Source organism: Phalaenopsis equestris, unplaced genomic scaffold (assembly GCF_001263595.1).
Source record: "Phalaenopsis equestris unplaced genomic scaffold, ASM126359v1 Scaffold000490, whole genome shotgun sequence".
NCBI lineage: Eukaryota > Viridiplantae > Streptophyta > Magnoliopsida > Asparagales > Orchidaceae > Phalaenopsis > Phalaenopsis equestris.
Window position 1 is genome coordinate 497,084 of NW_018164930.1, and position 22,041 is coordinate 519,124.

The window sequence follows — 22,041 nt, forward strand, 5'->3', positions numbered from 1 at the left end:
ATATATATATATATATATATATTTATGTGTGTGTGTGTGACATCAGGGATAGAACCTCAAAGTATAGGGAGGATGCGTATATATATTTATATATTTATATATATAAATCGACCATATTGGGAAGGTCATTTTATTTAAAATTAATTTTTTGTCTTGCAGAGGATTGTTTATATAGCAATCGCACTTATCTTCTTAAGTTAATAGACTTATAATATTTTTATGAAACTTACCGTTACGGATACTTGTTTGATAGTGACTTGAGTAAAGTTTTAGTTCATGCATATATATTACGACTCAAATACTAACACAACCAAATTTATATTGGCAAAAAAAATTTTCATCATAGTATGGTTAAATAAGTATAATAATTCTTGAGATATTGGACATTTATGGAAGGCATAAGACATGCACTTTCCATATTGATAAGTTGATAAAACCTCCATATATTTTTTTAGATAATAAAGGTTCCCAAATTGAATTGAACTTTCCATCAATGCAACGATGAAGGATTACGAGTCCTCGACGAACAAAAACTAATTCGCCCCCCTATAAACCTTCTGTGACAAACAATGTGATCGTGAGACCTAGACATTTTGCTCGATATATTTCAAAATTTTTTTGGGCTTGAAGCTAATCTCATTTAGAGCTTCGAGTTCTTCAAGTCGTAAGTCAGTATTTTCTTCATTAGTGAGTCCAATTGAATGGCAATACAAAGTGAGGGTAATTCAACTTTAAGAGGGAACACTGCTTCCACACTAAACACTAGTGAATACGGAGTATTTTGAAAGTTTTACAATATGTCCACAAAGCTTTTGCCAATTTATTATGTCATTCTCTATTATTTTTCAAAGGAATTTTCATGTAATTTCACCAAGGTTTAATTACAGCATGATTTGCTTTTGGGTTATATATTGAAGAATAATGTCAATCTATTTTATATTTTCTATAAATTGATTGAGTTTTTCACTTTTAAAAGTTGTCATTATTGGATAAAAATTGTTGTGGCACTCCAAATCGATGGACAACAAGATCTTCATAACATTATTTGTTTTAACTTCCCTAAAGGGAATCACTTAAGCTTATTTTGACAAATAATCTATGGCAATTACAATTAATCAATGTCCAAAAGAAGACGGAGGTTCTACATGACAAATTATATATGTGCCCCAAATTTTAAATGGTCAATAAGCTATAGTAGGATATGGTAAATTTGGTGACCAATTTAAGGTGTTCCCAAGAAATTGACATTATAGACACTTCCAAGAATAATAAATAAAATCCTTAACTATAGTATGCCAAATAATATCCTATGCATTTATTTATTTTTTTGTCAAGTTAGTGAGTACTACACAATAATTCATAAATTTTGTTCATAACTATCTTGACTCCATGAAGCCATAAATATCATAACCACATTTGGTCCAACAAATGATGATACAATGTCATTTATGAAGGCATACTTTAGTACTCTCTGGGATATTTGAAAAGCAATATACTTATCACTAGGTAATCTACCTTCTCTGAAGTTGGTAAAAAAGGTTCTCTTCAATCAACCCCATCGGTAGCTGCAAAGGTTTCTTGAATTTCCTTTTCACAAGTTTGAAGGAGAGCTAGGGCTAACGCATGTCAACTTGGACTATTACAATGAATGAATCATCTTGAGAGTTTGTTTTTTGTTTTAGCTAATTTAGGTACTAAATCAGCTTTGCCATTCTCACTGCGCGAAACTCTTGTGAAAGATACATCTAAAATTTGTTGTAATAGTTGTATAGCATGCTTATGGTTTAAAGCTAATTCAGGTTTATTAATTTTGAAGGTACCCACTATTTGATTGATTAAATGTTGAGAATATCTATATGAGTGAAGCCTATGAATAATCATACTAATTGCAAGCTCAACACGTGTTATTTAAGCCTTTATTTAGCGTTGTTATTTGTTTGAGATTCTGATAGACCATAAGAGTATCGAAGTATGCATCCTTGCAGCATAATTAATGTAAGATCTATCCCAACTTTTACTATTAGGAGGCCCGGTGACTGGCTTGGATGTATGTATAAAGCTCCAAGGCGTGGGGTGTCTCTCGCTTTCAAAGGCATCTCCTGCTTACAAAGCGGATGTGAGATCACGCAATCCCATGGCCACACGTGCGCCCGGTTCACACGAGCAACCCATTGTCGAACAGAGTGCTCCGTTGTCGAATCATTCCAATTTTTTACATGTTCTCTCCTTTCCTTTCGTTCCTTTCTAATACTTTCGTATACATGTGTTGTATTAGAGTTAGATTTCAGTTTTGGCAAATGTTATTTATCGGGACAGTTGTCAATGTAATCTTTCTCCCTTCTAGGGTTGTATCAAGCGGCAAGGGGTGCTCTTATTATAGCTCGTTCTCGCTGAGCAATTATCTCTCATTTTTTTCATCTTCCGCATTCTTCCCTTCATTTCTGTTGCCATATTTGGCCTTTCGCTTCACTTTCATCACTAACCCTACCCTCCACCTTCACTGTTTCAGCCTCGTCAATCGTTCTTGTTGTTGTTTACCATTGTCTGACCGCCATCCATTGCTACAACCTGCCCCCACCAGCCTCTTGGTTGTTGTTTTCTATAGATGCAACTGTTGAAAACGTCTTCCCCTCCATCCTCTTTGTTGTCACCGTAGTTCCTGCCCTCTAACTATTGTTGCCACCACCTAGAAATCCCTCGCCTTGTTTTACAGCTGTCTGACTTCCGACATCACTGTCACATCCCAAAAAACAACATTTTCCCTGTTTTTAACCAACTAAACAGCCCCTCGCCCTTGCAGCCACTGCCCAAGACAGCCCATCATCTCATTGTTATGGCGGTTCCTTGCCCCCCTTTGTCTCCACCATCGCACCCTTGTTGCCGCTCCACCATCCCGCCATCCAATTGCCCATTTGCTACCTCTCCAGAGTTCCAAACCCTCGCGATAACCACCTCTAACCGAGATCTACCCTAGTTGTATGTCGTGAGTCGTGTTGTTATTATTTCCTATTTCAATGTGCGTGTATCATGTTTATAGTTATTTTCCCTTTCAAGTGTGTTAGTTATAACCGTTTATTTGTTTTCAATAATAATAATTGTTTTTCCTATTGTGGTTTAGGTTCTCTAGCATCACTCCATCAAAATAAAGCTCCCATTTTATGGCTTGTTATTTCAATTACATTGAAGATTTGTTCATCAAGAAATTCATCATTAAGATGGGAATCATCGTGTAAAGGATATGCAACTAGAAAGTCAAGCTAAAAATATTTTTCTCTCATTAAGTATCTTGTTATAGGTGAATTCATTAACAGCTTTATAAGTCTTGACAATAACTTCCAACGGACAAGTATCCTTACACCACTATGAGGTTGATCTTCAAATTGGTGAAAACTATCATTCATTCTTTCTTCAATACTATTTAGTTATTTGTGCACAAAATTTTTACCAAATTAATGTGGCAGTTTTCTTCGTATAAATTCTATTTACCTTATAGCTTCATATTCGTTCGTAGAATTCTTGTTGAATACCATATTTTGGTGACATTAAAATTATCATCTAGAATTAATAAAATGTGTTTTCTGAGTGGAATTAAAAAAAAATGCTGGCATTGTTGGGTCCCAATACCCGGATATGAAAAATGGATAGGATTGCGTTAGTTAGTCAACTGCCAGCGTAAAATTTTCAAAGAGAAAAAACTATGACATGAATCCATCAAATCACTATGTAAATGTTGGGGCGTCACCTGAAAGCAACGCTTTGTAATGCATGCATACAGTAAAAAAATTTGCAAAAGCTGCTACACCGGTTCCCGAGTATAATGTTGAATAAACAAATATTCTCACATTAGAGATGAATGGGGACAAGAAAGTTAGTCCATAAAACTTATATTAGAACAAAAATTAAATAAAGGTGCTCTCCCTGGTAAATTTATAGAATTAATAAATATTATGGTTCATAAAAAGATAAATATCTTATGCATTCAAAAAACTAATCCGGTTAGATAAAAGACTAATAAAATTATAACTTAGTTTTAATTTTTGGTATTCAATTAGGGTTTGTACTAGAATAGTGTGAGTGTAATTATAGATAAGAGTTTGAAAGATAATATTGCAAAAATAAATAGAACTTAAAATAGAATTATAGCACAAAAATTATTATTATTACTAACATTTGTAACGTTATAAGTATATATGTTCTCCAGATAGATTTGAATATATGTACAAAAGAAAATTTAGAAATGACCTAGAAGAATTGATACAAATGATACATATTGAAGAAAGAATTTTTATTGAATGAGATTTAAATGTAAATATGAGTAAAGCGATAGAAGGTTTTAAAAGTATTCATGGTAGCTATAATTTTGGAGTGGCTGATAAAAAAAATTGTCATATTAAATTTTCTTTTAATTTATGGTTTTGTTATTGCTAATATTTTATATAATTGAAGAGACAAGAATATTATCTTAAAAGAATGGATCTAATAAAAAACAAATTGATTATTTTCTTTTGAAAGAAATCGATCGTTAAGATTATAAATATTGTAAGATCATTCCAAATGAAAATTTAAGTACTCAATATCAACTTTTAGTTTAAAATTTAAAGTGAATTGTTAGAAGATGAAAATACAACAAAATATTGTCGGTGAATTAGATGTGGCATTTAAAAGACAATTAAAACTATTTTCATGAGTAAACTTCAAGAACTTAATATTTTGAGATGTCAATACAGAAGCTAACACTTTGTGGGATAAAATAACAAGTATTATTAAGCAAGTTGCAAAAGATGTACTTAGAGAAAAAAACTCCTATCAACAAAAATAATTTGTGGTGGAATAATAATATGCAATAAACAATAAAGAATAAAAAGTTATGCTATAAAAAGTAGTCTGGATGTAAAATCTTGAAGAATTAGAAAAAAAATAAAAGATGACTAGTAAGAAGCCTAAGAGAATAATTTGTTATGCTAAGAATTATTTTTTTTAATAATCTTAATAATATATTAGACATTAAAGAAAGTGAAAGATATATGTATAAACTCATCAAATAAAAAAATAAAAAAAGTAAAAGATTACTTAAAGTTAAATGTATTAAGTATGAAAATCAAGAAATGCTTTTCTTAGATAATGATACTCAACAAAAGTATGCGTGATATTTTAATAAATTTTTCAATGAATATTGTGAAAAATACGATTACAATAAAAAAATTTATTTTCGCTATCGCATTACTAAAACAGGAGTTGAAAAGGGTTTAATGAAAAATAAGTATGAAAAAATAGTAGGACCTGATAGTATTCCAATAGTATTTCTTGGCTTATAAAACTTTTTAATATTATTTTAAAAACTAAAAAAATTTCTGATGAGTGGAGAAAGAGTATATTGGTTCCTATTTTTAAGAATAAAGGAGATGCACAAAAGTGCATAAATAATAGAGGAACTAAGTTGACCTCATACATTAAAGCTATGGAAGAGAATAATTGGACATAGGTTACGACTTGATACAAAAAATTCTCAAAATTAATTTGGATTCATGTCAGACAATTCTACCATAAAAGTTATACATTATTGAGAAGTTTGATGGAGAAGTACAGAATAAGTTAAGAGAATTTACATATAATTTTTTTTTAGAATAAGTTAAGAGAATTTACATATAATTTTTTTTTTTTATTTTGAAAAAACTTATGATAAAGTTTCAAGAGAAGTACTTTGGAGAGTTCTAGAAAAGAAAGATGTTGGCATTGCTTATAGTCAAGTCATTAAAGATATGTATACTAGAATTGTTGCTTATGTTCAAACAAAAGGAGGATTAACCAAGTATTTTCCTATTTCAGTTGGATTAGATTAGATCATGGATCTACTTTAAGCTCATATCTTTCTCTTTAGTTATGAATATTTTTACTAGACAGTTACAAGACTATGTACATTGGTGTATGCTTTTCACTAATGGTATCCTTCGTGTGGATAAAACTTAAAAGAATTCAAGAAAAACTTAATTTATGGATGTCAACTTTAGAATATAAAGGCTTTCATTTATGTAGATCTAAAATTAAATGCATTGAATGAAATTTTTAGTAGTAGTACATCTAGTGGTGGGGTTGTAACAATTGATGATCAAGTCCTTTAAATAAGTGAACGTGTAAGATATCCAGTGTCTATTATTCAAAGTGATAGTGATAAAGATGAGGATGTTATTAATAGAATTCAAGTTGGATGGTTGAAGTGGAGGAATGCATCGGGACCTATTTTGTTATAAAAAAGAGCCGCATAGACTTCAAGAGATGGTGGAGAGACATGTCATGTTTTATGGTGCGGAATGTAGGCCTGTGAAGAGAAGCATAAAATTCATTTAGGTGTTGTTGACATGGACTGCTCAAGCGGATGAGTGGCTTTACACTTAGAGACAAAATATGAAATGAATATGTTCATGAACGGGTTGGTCAGGCTCCAATTATGTACAAAATAAGAGAGTCGCCTTAGATGGGTTGGTTACGTTAAGTGCCGATATCTAATGACTTTGTTAGGAGGGTAGATGCTTTAAATTTGACTTATGTTAAGAAAGGTAAAGGTAGACCTAAAAAAATTTGGGTAAGTTGTATAAAAAATGATCTTAATTATTAGAATTAAAAGAAAACATGACACTCAATAGGACACAATAAAGAAAAATGATTCATGTAGTCGAACCCATTTAGTGGGACACAAAGGCTTGTTGTGTTGTTGTTGTTAATTGGAATAAAAAATAAAAATAGTTAACCTTAGTTTAAATTGAAAATTTGAAATCTATGAATTTATAATTTTACGTGATTCTTTATGCATTTCATCCTACATGTATTTTAAAAACCCTCAATATTAGAAAGCCAACTTATCCAAAAAAGTTCATTGAAAAAAATTCAAAAATAGAAAAAGGCCACTTGATTCATATAGGAAAAGCAATTGACTAGCATAAAGATAGCAGCAGCACCTGAGCTTGGTTGTGGAATAATTGTCACATCTTCCATTATTCCCATAGTTAAAATTGTTTCTACATCTCTTCTTCCTTGAAGTAAACTATAAACCTAGAAAACAAAATTAACAAAACAAAATGTAAAATAAAATGGCATAGACAACAAGATAAAACAAAATTGTAAATATCAAACATAGTCCATCTTGACCAAGCCAAATATAATGAAATCAGATTAGTTCCAATAAAAAAGCAAATAACAATCATAAATTACTGAACTCTTCTAAAAAAAAAACAAATTACATACATAAATGCATACATTCTTACATACATACATACATACATACATACATATGTATGTGTACGTGTGTTTGTGTGTGTGTGTGTGTGTCTGTATGTGTGTGTGTGTCTGTGTGTCTGTGTGTCTATGTGTGTCTGTGTGTGTGTCTAAAGAAATGGTCAGAGGCTATGATACAAGCCTCAAGCCACGCCTAATATGCCTAAAAAATTCGAGTACCATCTCCTTAAGGCCAACAATGCCAGAGGGAATTTGAACCCCCAACCTATGGGGTTTTATACCGTGAATGCCAACCAACAGGCCGAGGCACATGACACGGGCGCGCGCGCGCGCGCGCACACACACAGATATATATATATATATATATATATATATATATATATATATGGAGTTATATGTGTTATATATAATTGAGATTATTATGCCAACTATCTTAACGGCATATTCAACTCCAACTTGTTAAAGAAGTTCCCTGGGGCTATTATTTTCTGAAAGTAACAAGAAAACATATTTCCCTATTTCCTACAAAGTGTTCAAAAGAAAACTTTTCAATAACCACAAACCTTTAGTTTGTTTCTCAAAAAAAATTAAAAGCAAAAGAAAATTATTTAATTGAATCGCCTTCTTTAAGAGCAAAAATTATGATGCGCTACACAACTAAAAATTAGCCATAGCATCATGCAAATATCACTAACCAGGAAGAATAATTAATTGAAGCAGGACGTCGTAAAAATTTACAATTAATTACTGATTTGTTCATGGTTTGAATTTCTCGTTGATCTCTTTGAATTAATTGATCCTGTATTATCGTGTTGCTTCAGCTTTCAAAAATTTTAAAGTAAACAATTGTAGAAAATTGATTTTTGTGCAGTTAGAGAGCTTCGATCTTGTGAGCCTATTTCCTATGTGAATCTGTTTAATTACATCACTTTAGTTTCACTAAAAACACAAGAACCTACAACATCTTGTATCAATTGGCACTAGAGCTTACCGTTGCATGATAACGTCAAACTAAAAATATGACAGAATATCAAGATCAAATTAAAAAAAAAATGCAATTCAAATGAAAACTTGTAAGTTATGCTGCAAGACAACTACAACATGATGATTATCATAAGATTAAAATACTACTTTTTTAAATTTGATGCGAAATATGATCTAAGAAAAATTTAAATCAGATCGATGACTTGGAAGATTTTTTTAATAAATATAATTTGATTGAGTCCCAAAGAGTTAAATGTGACAAACCAAAATTAATGAGACATACTCAATTATTTTGGCAATGTGTTCCAACTAAGTCATCGTGGGCTCATAAGAAATATAGACTTAAAAAGTAATACTTATCATTTGATAAATATAATTATCAATTGCATGGAAAAGTAAAAGATTTTAAGCAAAGTAAATATGACTTGTTTGAGCATTACAACAGGTTTGCAAGAATGTGGCTAAAAATTTTTCTTTAATTTATTATATTACTAATAGCTTTTTCACTAAATGCTGCAATCAAGAAGTTAGAGATGAAATAAGCTAGAACTCCCAATAATATTGCATAAGTCATTATATATATGCTTGAAAGTTGAAGAATGATTTACTTATTATCATAAAACTAGCACACTTATGATTAATGTCTTTAAAGAAAACTGATTACATCTCTTAGCCTATCATGCACACATCAACAAAAGAACCATGTCATGTTAAATTTGATCTGCATGAAGAGACAATAATTTATCAATATTTTTTAAGATTTTTTTAATGGGGTTGGTGAGTACTTGAGGATCAGAGGAAACGCCCTACTATTAGGTCATCATCTCAACCGCCTTTAAGGATGTTTTAGATATAAAAAATGATTTTTAGCTATAATATGAATTTACATATCATAATTTAAATCTATATATACTCCTACATTAGATCATATTCATGAACATGAATCTATACTTGATCAAAAGTGACAAATGGAGTTTGAAAATAAAATTGAGCATGAAACTTTATTTGAACTTGAACTTCTAATAGAAATCTAGTTTATTGCCGAACTTGAAATAGAACCTACCATATATATTAACCAAAGGATGGTAAATCTATAAATAGATACATCCGCTTTTTTTTTTTCAATTTTTTGTGCATGTTGTATTTGGGATTTTTATAAGCCTATTACACATGTGATAAACAACATTTGGGGAAAAATATCTATTTATATCAAAACGAGACCCAAAATTTATTCACGTTGGTGATATCTTTCCTTAAACTTGTTCTTTTTAATTATTTTGTAACTTGAATTACTAGAGTTTTTTCTCTCGTTTTTTAAATCTTTTTATTAGTCTTTATTTGGTAAATTTTGCTATAGCTAGGATGTCAATTGCATCATACTATACAAATATTGTGTGTGTGTGGTTTTAATTTCTCATTAATCCCTTGAATAAGTGAATCATTGCATTAACGTTGTTGTTAGACTTTCACATATTTTCAAGTTACATGTAAAGAAAGCTGATTTTTGTGTAATTACTGCCCTTTATCCATAAATCCATCTGTCTTTTGCATCATCAAAAACTAATCTAATTGCTATAGAAACAGTGTGGCTTCAAAATGCATGCCCAATTCTTTTACGATATTTTTAACTATAGATCCATTTCTAGAACAACAACAACAAGCCTTTATCAGGTGAATATAACTAGCCCGCCATCAATGACTAAAAATTAAATGTTCTCCTACGTGTTTGAAAAAATTTATTTTTAGGCCCATTAACATACGATTTTAATGTCCTAAAGAAATTGCTTTAAAATGAAAATTTTCAATACTATTATGCTCACAAAAAATACAATAATAAATTTGACCGACGGATCAAATCTTTAGCGTATAATGATAGAGTAGATAAGTTCTATAATAAGATGAATTTCATACAAATTCAAACTATATGCAAATCATGAATTTGATCATGCACAAGCAAAGTAGGCACAGGTCAACACGATTCAAAATAATAAAATAAAAACATTCAAATATCAGGATAATGTATAGTTGAACAAAAATCTCAATGAAAGAAGATCCTATCATCAAAAATGCCCCAAGTCCTATTTAAATCACTTATTAATCTAAATTTGAAAAACTGATACAAACACATAAGCATCAAAAATATAAAATTTAAAGCATCAAATTGAAATTTCTTGCTCCTAAGACTAAAGCAATAATTCATCCACATTATATGCACATTTGTTTAGGGTAACAAATTAAAAATTAACTTCAATTTACAAAAAAAAAATCATATCAATAGTACAATATAATTACACTCAATAGATCTCACGACATTAAATGACATTTGTTCTCTAACCATGTGATTTATTCATCAAATAGCCCACAAAAGAAGCGGTTAAGATCGGAGTTCTTTGACCAAGTGGTTCACTACAAAAAGATACCATTATATTATATCACAACCAAAACCCAAATGCTCCCTAATGGCTTAGCCCCTTCAGTCGTAAATCATTGGACGCACTTAATAAGTCACAATGTTCTCTACTAGCTAAAATCAATATAAATTATTTTCTTAGACAAACAGTCACTTTAGGTCTAAAAGTTTCTCTTCGATGAGGCAATCATAACTGCCAAAAAAATTTTCAAATCAAGTTGGGTTGATTACCAACGTTCATGATAATTCAGGCAAAAAAAACATGAGATCTTGATCAAGTTCGTGATTATTCACCTACGATCAGCTCTAAGCTAAAGACAATAATTTTTCTTAAGCATAAAATCAAGATTGTTGCTACAATGCATAAAAGCATTTAGCATCTAAAAACTAGTCTTACTCGAAAATTCTCCCTTGTTATCAAAAAAGAAAATCAACTTAAATTCTTGTGTTTATAAGAAACATATAACCAAATCTTGAAGTCCTAAAAAAATGAGAGTGCAATCAATAGATGGAGTCTTATCTAGAAATCTTATACGTCTTCTAAAAATTTAACCAAAAAAACGCTCTTAGAAGAGCCAAACACAAATTTTGAAGCACACATCAATAAATTAGAAAAAAGAAAGAATATGATATATTACTCGGACAATCCTTTAGATTGGTATGAATCAACTCTTATAAACACAATGGCTTATAAATCCGGTATCAGAAGATGCTCAATGATGTAGAGTTGGAACAAACTTAATGACTGGAACCTAGATTAAGGTTGCTTCACTGAAATTCTCCATCATGCTAGCTGAAACCCTAAAGAGAACCACTTGACCAAGTTTCTCCTTTCTAAGCTGGAACCCAGCCAAAAAAGCATGATGGAAAGCCCAAACAAAGTCAATTTCTGGGTCGACAGCAGTAAATTTTACTGGCTGCAATGCAGCAAGAAATTGGCCAACCAACCACAACACAACAACATCATTCAACCACCCATCATCATCATATCCCTTCACCTCGGGCATGCAAAACACTAACCCCGAGCACAGCCATATTGCCTGATATATATAACAACCCAAGAAGAAATCATATGTAGAACAAATTATATAGTTGGCAATGTTTCTACCTGTCCCTTCTTGGTTGTGAGTTGTCGAAGTATAGTCTCAGTTTTGGTCTTCCCTTCTGTTGGCTCACCACTTCATAAATAATAAGTATTAATAAAGGTGCTGAGGAACAGGACAATTAAAAGTTTACCATTCGAGCCAAGATGTGTTAGATGGAGTTCTCACGTTTTTCTATCAAGAAAGCGTAAGTTGATATTATTGACCTCAGCTTCAGAGACTTGTAGCTTTAGTACGCCGCCAGAAAGAATTTCAACATCTGAAACCTGAAATAATATAAAAAATAATAGCTACGGCATGCAGGTGAGCCATTATTTTATATGCGGATAAACTATTAACAATCAATTACAGCTATAATAATAATAACTATATGTTCACGCCAAAAATAATTAAGTAATGGAAATAGACGAGGGAGAAATAACCATTCCAAACAATCCACGCTCAATATACCACCCATTGATGGACTTGATAATTTTGTCCAAATGTCGTATATTGACTATTTTTCCTGCATAACTTGACACCAAAAGCTTAGATCAGCAACAGTCTAAATTATTACTACTATACTTAGGCTTTGAAAATGAAAGAAGAACAAGATTGTATGTTTCTACAATATCACAATAATGCCGCTCATATTTAGTTTCTATTCCTTTTCTTCTTAAATTTCAAAAGCAGCACACCAAGAAAAAAAGTATTTAAAAAAATTCAAAAACTAGCAAGTCAGCAAGTTTAATAAGAATAGGTAGCAAACCTTAAAGTTGACCTCAGCTTTAATATTTTACAATTAAATAAAGAGAAATTTACATAAATACCACACAATTCCAATGTTTCTACATATCTAAAAACTAAAATTTGATATTTACATTCATAACACTTAGGTATCATAAAACTATGCATGAAAAGGTGTATTAAACTTTTCAAGAGTTGGCAATAGAAGAATTTTTCATGCAATATCAAATATTCTGTGTAATGAATGTAAATATGAAAGTTTACGTGTTAGATGTGTAAATGCACAAGAATTGTATAGTATATACGTAAATATACCTCAAATAAATCATAGACTACAGTTGATGTATGTTAAGAGATTCCTGTAAAGTTAGGCATAAGAAGTCCACAGTTGTCTTTTGATATCCATAATTTACATTCATAAACTCCATAATGAGATCATATTGTCAAATTCTGCTTGAATCAATTTTACATGTTAAAGTAAGTGCATGGAGAAGATCATATAAAAATAAGAAAAAATAAAACTTTAAGGTATCAAGCAATATATATCATCAACAGGCCTACCATATCCATCACGAAATGCATCCTCCAAGAATTTTGAGGGAAGAACATTTGCTCCTTCACACACTAAACCATGAAACTCTTGATTAGGTTCAACCTAAAAAATAGCAAATAAACTGTATCAAATATTGTGATCAGAAGTTCACCCTACAATAATACTAGACAATGTAATACCAAATTACAATCAGAAAAAAGGTAAGACAACTACCATAGCTGGCACAATACTTATAATTGTAGCTATAATAGCTAAAAATGGTCCAGTGCAAGCATAAAGTTATTTTTTAATTTTGGAATCATATTTATTTGTATTTAAATGTCGATTAAGGCTTATTCTTTTTCGTTGGAAATGTAAGGAGGTTCCAAGGTTAAGGCAAACAAAAACCACAACTGATAAAATAACATACTTTCAAACTAGAAAAAAAAAGATGCGAGAGAACTGATAGCAACAAAATCAACAGTAACAAGTCTTTTATCCCATTAAGTGGGGTCGGCTAAATGAACCATTTTTCTCCATTATGTCCTAATGAGTGTCATGTTTTCATTTAATTCTAATAATTAGGATCGTTTATAATACAACACGCCCGGGTCTTTTTTATGTCAACCTCTACATTTGTAAACATAATTTGAATCTAGAACAGCTACTCTCCTAACCGGGTCATCAGATGGTCACGAATAAAAGCACAGCAGAAGCCAAACCAAAATTGCAAGAATCCAGTAAATAAATAATAAAAAATACAAGAAGATGCGTAAGCAGAATCAGATTAGTTCACGAGCAATTTTTAAAATTTCTCTACTTTTTCTATTGTGCAAATAGAAAAGTGTTTACATCTAAAGTGCGAAAGAGCATACCAAAAATATATAGAATGGAGAGAAAAAAGGACAACTAAGGTTAAGTTTACAAAACAAAGACAAGCAACAAAGTAAGAGTTTTATAGGTGAATTTAAAAAAACTGCAAGTAGAAATGCTCAATTCATGTACTATAGTAGAAGGTTGATGCAACACTTGTATAGTGTCTGACAAGCCAGCTAGTAGTAATATTCCCAACATTATGGCGGCTAAATGGTTTTGGAATTCAACTACCATAGCCATGACCTAGAATTTCGATCAAAAAATGGTAATCCACAATCACTTAAGTGGAAAAATAGGCCAAATTAAAAAAGTCATACCCTACATTCAAACACAATTCTACCACTAGTCAGCCCTTCCACGTATGGGGTGCTTGGCAAATGTCAAATTAGTATTATTCATTATTGGCTAAATATGATATGTATGATTCAACAAATAACTAATCTGAACCATTTCAATTTTTAAGTGGCAATTAGAAGAAAGAGGATTACTAATAAATGCAATTAAAAAGTGAATAATTGACTCAATATTTACCACAATTTCCTTCATTATGTCTAAACTTTCTAAAAATAATAAATAATAAAATATTTTAATTAAAATAAGTTCTCACATCTTCAAAACATGATCGATATTACAAAAATATAGAACAGTATACATACATTTTTTATTTTAATTCAAAAACTGTCTGCCGCCATTAATTATTGCCCTTTTGGTAGTTGCTTTGATATGCTTTAATATAAGCAATAAATGTAGCAACTTTTTGAGAAATTTAGCGTTAAAAATTTTCTCATAATCATGTGATAAATTAAGAATTTTGATTAAATGAATTTATTAATTTAAAAACAAAAAAAAAGTGTGATGCTTGAGAAACTAATAAGTATTTCTAAGACTATATATATGCCTAGACTATCATTTGGTTCATGTATGATCTTCTACAATAACAAAGATGGATTGATACCATATTGATGGTGTATAAGCAGCTTGCTCTTAATTTCATTCATGGTTAAGTTTTATGATATGTTTGTATGTAGTAATCTATAAGCTATCTATTATTATTTAATGTATTTTTATCACTTAAGAATTAAATTGGCATCTTTAAAATGTAATCCTGTCATTTTGAGTAAGGATTAACGAAATATTTTGAATTATGGTTCAATGGAGTTTTAACCTCTCACGGATGCATGGGTATTTGTATCACTTTCGTCATGCTTGGAGGATTCAATGCCTTTCCTAGCTTCAATAGCCTGGATTTCTTAAGAATCAAGATCAACATTTTTAAGATTCATTGTGCATCTTTCTTTTCTCCAAAACCTTTACTCTCTTTCCTTACAATTCCCTATGTTATCATATTTTGGTGACCCGCCCTTATTCAAATTGTTGCCATGGCTAAAATCAAACATTTTTAGGACTTAATTTAAGCACTTTAATGCAATCATTCAGTTACATTCATCAATTTCAAGTAATTGTGTGTCAACATCACTTTTTTTTTATTACCCTCGTAGATCCTTTATCCCTCCTAATTATTTTGCTCTCACTTGCAAACAGAAAATAAGAAGAAGAGGAAGAAGAAACACCTATCATACTCTAGCTGCCACCACAATTCCCTTCTTTCTTCCGCCTCATAAAATTTCTCACCAAATCCTAAAACTCCTCAAAAAATTCAAAAAATCTAAATTTAAATTGAAAATTCAATTACAATCAAATACTTAAAATATTCCTTAAATTTCTCCGCTAAACTAAATTAGCCGCCTAATTTAATTCCAACCCATCCTAATCCTATATTTTTTTATACCATAACATCCCAAAAACAAAGCTTCCACAAATTCATTACTCAACCTCAAAGCAAAATAACTTTTGAATAATCCTTAGCTTGGTTGTAATTGTTCGATTGAGAAGCTAGCTCCCCTCCAAATTATGCAAAGCTTGGCATGAATTCCAAGAAGTCGTGGTCTTCCCACAACATATTATGGCATATGATCTCTGCCATTCAATTTCTATAGCAACCATGACATTTATTTTTACTGCTTCCTTATATTTTTAAGGCTTCCTTATCATAGACTTGGCAAGCTTATTTGATCAAGTTTACATGGCTATTTTCATGATTTGTTTTGGTTTAGATTAGGGAATTGTTTTCATTACTTTCCTTTAAACCATCTTTGACAGTTTTATTTTCTGCTTTAAGGATGCTCCCCTTTTACTGGAATTTGTCCCGCTGTGAACAAAAAGAGATCCATAGCTTTGAAAACTATGAAGGATGGGCAAGTCATGATAATGGAAAAGAAGTTAATAATCATTGCCCATGGTTTCCCTTAGAAAGTGAACCAACTGCAACTTCTGATTTGGTATTACTGCTGTATGGGGCGATTTAAACTTGTATGAGCACTGTGTGAAGGCTTATGGTTGAGAGCTATTTTGAAAGTGTTGTCTAGGGTTTATATGGGTATGGTTTGAAGGTTTTAGAAATGCTGATTTGGAGTGTTTTAGAGTGTTATTTAGAGTGCTATTGGGTGCTAATGTTGGAATTAATGTTTAGGTGTTGTTTGAAGCTGCCAATCGCTGTAGAAATGTTGGAATTAATGTTTAGGTGTTGTTTGAAGCTGCCAATCGCTGTAGAAAACTTAGAATTAATGTTTAGGTGTTGTTTGAAGTTGTCAATCGCTGTAGGAAGTTGTAGGAAGAGTCTAGGTTGTTCTTTGGAGTCATCAATTGCTGTTGAATGCTGTAGGAAGCGTTAAAGTTGTTGTTTGGGGCGATTTAAGCTCGTATAAGCGTTGTTTGAAGGCTTATGGGCTGCATTTATTGGGTCCGTCTAGCGGCTTAGTCGTTACGTTTCTTGATTCCATCTCGTGGTTTTTGGTCTCGCGCTTTTCTAAATTTATTTGATGACTTTTGACCTCTCTTTTCCTAGTGAATCGGAGAAATGTTAGGCCGATTTACTTATTGTTTTTCCCTCTTTTCGGCTTTTGCTAGTTTTGGAAATGGGTCGGCCTTCTTCTTTTATTTTATTTATTTTTAAATAGTTAAGTCATAAAGATGGAGATTGATGATTTAATTAGTTGGAAGATATAGAAAACCTTAAATCACCTTAAGCATAAGTTAGAGAGTAGGCTTTCTAGAGTTTTAGGAGCACACCCTAGGTGAGAGCCCATCCACCTAGTCATCAGTGTAGGCTTCCTAGAGCTTAGGCACACACCCTAGGTGAGAGTCCATTCACCTAGCCCTCAATGTAGGCTTCCTAGACTTTAGGTGCACACTATGGGTGAGAGCCAATCCACCTAATCCTCAGTGTAGGTTTCCTGGACTTTAGGAGCACACCCTAGGTGAGAGCTCATCTACCTAATCTCTGCAATGTAACCTCCCAAGGTTTTAGGAGCATACCCTAAGTAAGATTCCATTCACCTAATCCTCGAATGCACAGTGAAACTAGACACTTGACCCTAATTCACAAACTGACTAAGACACTAGACATGATGCACCGAGATGTGACTCATGCTTCCTTAATTAAATCAATAGTGGAATTCCCGTCATAACTTAACCTATAGTGAAACCCAATGCACCGGGATTTGAGTTTGGATATTAACTCAAGTCCTTCTAGCAATTGGGGAAATTTGTTAATGTCACATATGGATCATCGGACTAGGATATGTCTAGGGTCTAAGTGGTGAGGGCAATGACGACATTGCTTATGTGTGCTTAAACGAGGGATACGAAGTGGGATTATTAGAATAGTATCTCCTACCTCAAGGATCTTCAATAAGGGAGAGGAAAGGATCCATGATACTATTCGCCGATTCTTGGTGGAATCGTTTCCCCCGACATTCTTAGGGTGTCAGTAGTTCTAGCACGATTAGAGTGACTAACCTGTGGACTATATGACTTTACAAAAATATTTATGAAAATAAAACAAAATCCATTTTGCATGTTAAAAAGAACTCTGCATAAAAAAGACTTAGACAACAACTTTTTCATGAAAATCAAACAATTTTTCTATGAAAATTTATAAAAGTCCATGGTTAGTCATTTGGATTGAGGTTAAGAACTACCTCCTGTAGATTGTCGAGTTGGCAACTCTTACTCAAGCACACAGCCCAACACTGAGCCCCCACTTTTACCAATGTCTTATACCTAGTCCTGAGCTGTCATATGTGGTTACAAGTTTCTTTTGCTCGTGATTTCTACTGCTCGTTTTTTATGACTTTCATGCTGGGTTTTGGGTTTTCTTGCCTTATTTCTTGCCTTATTTATTTTTCCTGCAAGTATGTTTAAATCTCCTGCAAATCATACTATGCTCGCAACATTAATAACGCAACAGTAGCAGATGCTCAGGTACGCTTTTACAGTTTATCTACAGCATTTTACTTTACTGCATTTTACCTTTCAAGCATATTTTATTTACCTGCGATTTGCTTATTCTGCATGCAAAACCAAAACTGAAACAAAACAAAACAAAACATTGACACCAAAACTGTGAAGCACAAATCACCAATCTCAAACACTTAAACCCTAGAGTCATCGCTACAACAGGAGCTTGGAGCCAACTTTGTGGGCAGCACGACGAGGAACTTGGATCGAGTGACAAGAGGATCTTCTTCAGCATTATCTCTTCCTAGCATAATAACAATCCATAAGACTTCGAGGTAGCTCGCCTAGAGCAACGTAAATCCTCACCCTCTTTTAGGCCGCTGCCCAACCATGTTGTGCAGCATAAGTCCTAACTCGTCTTAGATTCTGAGGTTGTTGTGTGGTACGACGTAAACCCTCATTTCTCTGTGAGTTATTTGCATAATCACTCATTATGCAAGTGTAAGTCCCAAATAATAAAATTGGCAGGATTAAAAACTCAAATAACATTTTATCTAAATTATAGCTGCACAGTAGGATAGTTTGGGAAGTCATTGAGGTTTTGTCCTCAAAATCTATGACATCCCTACCTTTTCGTTCCTTTGGACTCTTAAAAATAATTGTTCCTATTTGAACCACTCCCACTTGCCTTTTCCACGTCCTACCGTGAAAACCTAAACTTTGAAATCTTGAAGACTAATACCTCTGATCATTATCGAGAGTTTTTTCAAATGACTCCAGTCATTTGAGATGTAATTAACTATAGGGGCTTGCCGTTATAGGGGACTTGGAACTCAGATAAAATAAACTATATTTAATCTTTGTATTAGATAGGGGAACTTGTCGGTCATACATAAAAGGTTCGCAGACCAAACGGATGTCACAAATCTCTTAGCTTGCAGGATTGGGTCTATCGTCGAGATCTACACTTATCTTTCGAGAGAATGTAGTATTCGCGGTATCGGACACGATTATGCAAACTATTGGACGAATGAGATCCATTTGATCTCATTTTTCAAAATTTAAAACATACTACTTTTAAAACTCAAACTATATATCTACTATGTTTAAATCTCAAAAATTATTTTTCTTATATATTTTATATTCATATTTTCAAATCATTGAAAAGTTGACCGACAATATGTTAATTAATTTAATGCAATTCATTCTTATTTTTTTATTTCAATGAACTAATTTATTAACAATTATTTTATCATTTGAATGCAAGAAAATTTACTTGCAACATATAAATTTTTTATTTAAATTGTGTAAAATAATTAGTTACTCAAAATTAATTCAATTGCTTATTTATTTAAATTTGCAAATTATTTGTTGAAAATTTTATATGAAAATTCAGTTGCTCGTTCAAATTTTTAGCTTATTTTTAAAATCATTTAAATACTCATTCGATTGACATAAAAAAATCAAGCTCAATTATTAAAAAATTTAAACAAGCCAATATTGAACATACAAGTGAAAGTTTAGCTCAAACTTGAGCCGAACATAAACAATTTATAATATTATCAAGCCAAGTCTAATCTACAATATACTCAGCTCGACTAGGCTCAATTATAGCCTTAATTACATAGGTCTCGTAAGGGGTTCTTAACAAAATCAAAAAGAAATTCAAACAAATTCTCTGGCATAATGAGTCCAAATAGCGAGGGGCTGCATTACATAGTCTAGGACAACCTTTGCCAACCCACAATATACGAGGGCTCGGGTTCCATGCCCCCAACAAGGTGGAGAGGGCTATTAAGTGCCAGCTCTTCTTCACAGATTTTTGGAAGGCAAGTTTGAGGAAAATTTACAGCCTCAGCAGTACAATCAAACGAATTTGGTTACCTAAAAAGTTCTGCAAGGAGAAGCCAGCATGCGTAACACCAACAGGTGGAGGGTTTGCTAAAGGGGAGGAAAACAATATACTCAACCAAACTTGGGTGCTTGATACCGCTCTAGCCAAGTGGCCAATGTGTACCTTAATAATGAAAACGTGGATAGGAAAAACTTGGCAATTGCGTCAAGAAGGAGCTAGCAGGTCATATAGCAAAACATTCCTATTCATGCCAAGCTGCCAACTAACCAGTTGAAACTCACTCACAAGCTTACAGGACAAACCATCGCACCTTTGGCATACAATGCAAGTTTCCTGAGTCAACCCAAAAGCCATTGACTCATGAAAATCTGTGAACACATTTTTTGGTGGAGACCACTTAAAGATGCTACTCCCACTAATGGTTGGCTTCACATTATAGGGCATAGTGAGACGACTTCTTGCCCTTGGGGTTCACCAGATGTGGAGGATAGCCTAACTATATGTTGTTTGTAGTAGTTACAGGTACCATAAAGAAGCAGGGCTTCAACATCCCACAGTTTAACAGCCTTGAAGAGGCAACCAACGATCTTGCCAAAGTAAAAACCAGCAACTCGGCCTTTGCCCATATTTATGGCCATGTTGTGTACCAATGTTGGTGTGCTAGGAATGCAAATAAACATGGACAGCCGCACAGTGCTCCTACTAGCATTGCATCAACTCTTATTGAAGCTCTCACCCACACCCACATATTTCCCTCTAGTGCACTAGGATGCTAGCCAGCCAAATAGGTTGTCAAATTCATCTCTCTATCACCCCACCCAGACTTCCTGTGCCGGGTTGGATTAAAGCCAATTTGGATGGGGTTCTCTCACCCTCTCACCAGGCCAACATTGGAGCTATCATTAGAAATGAAATAAAAAACCTTTCTATGGGCATGGGACGATAGTTCCAGCATTGGGACAGCACTCAAGTGGAGATTCAGGCAACAAACCATGGATGATAAAGAGAAAAAGTATCATCATCAAGGGGGCTAACGTGAATGTCATAAACTTCTTCATAGAGTCTATGCATTCAGTTCAAATAAGTTAAATTTCAATAAATAGCTAGAGGAGTCATTATTGTGCCCACATAGACCTTCAAAGGGAGCTTTTGATGAAAGATGTAAATAAGCAACATGCTTTTTAATCTTACTTTAAAAGATAGTTCCCATTTTTAAATGCCTAAAACAAAATTCTGTACACATTTTGTTCTTTGATATAGTAATGCAAAAGCAACATTTCAAGGATGAATTTACATTCATTTACGCATCTTCATTCGAAGGGATTGCCCATAAAAGAATTTTTCCAGCTAAAAAATATAATACATATCCAACTCTTTCTTCAACAATTGTTCATGACCTGGGGGCTAGAAAAGAGGTTTGGAAAATCTATAAAACAGGTACGAGATTATCTGGGAAAAGGGATTAGTATTCTATGAAAATTTTGAAAATAATAGGAATGCTCTTTTCTTGAAATGACAGAGTCAGCAACCTACTGCTTAAAAAATTATGTATTAAAATTTTCACATACAATGGATGGCCCATAAAGGGAAAAGGAACGAAAAAATTTGAGTAACAGCGTAAACTAAAAAAATTTAAAGGGCGAGGAGAATTCGCAAAAAAAAAAAAATAGTGTTAATGACTTCGAGGAAGAAAATAAACATTAAAAGACCTTTATAGGAAAATAAGAGTCAATTCATATCTATCAAAAATTGAATTAAATTCATTGATTTTAATAAACCATAATATAAAAGACAGATAAAAGCCTCCAATGAAATGTTGGAGAGGGAGAAGGAATGAGAAATAGTTAATTCTAATGATTTCAAACTTAAAAAATAGCATCTTTAGGTCTCATATTTATATAAAAATAGTGGTCAATTCTAGGGCTGTCAAAATGGCTCGTTGCTCGCGAACAGCTCGTGTTCGGCTCGTTAATTTCGTTCGATAATTTAACGAGCCGAACACGAACTAAGATGTGTTCGTTTGTGT

At 32.5% G+C, this 22,041-nt stretch overlaps 1 protein-coding gene across 1 annotated transcript in view; it reads right to left on the reverse strand.

Moving 5' to 3' along the window:
• The window catches only part of LOC110028128 (outer envelope protein 80, chloroplastic), a 113,464-nt gene that overhangs the window by 84,135 nt on the left and 7,288 nt on the right, over positions 1-22,041 (reverse strand). The window contains exons 2-6 of the mRNA XM_020729860.1: positions 13,015-13,108; positions 12,150-12,232; positions 11,896-11,993; positions 11,733-11,802; positions 6,954-7,047 (exon numbers count right to left, since the gene is read on the reverse strand). Coding sequence (XP_020585519.1) covers positions 6,954-7,047; positions 11,733-11,802; positions 11,896-11,993; positions 12,150-12,232; positions 13,015-13,108 — 439 coding nt within the window. The remainder of the gene's footprint in view (positions 1-6,953; positions 7,048-11,732; positions 11,803-11,895; positions 11,994-12,149; positions 12,233-13,014; positions 13,109-22,041) is intronic.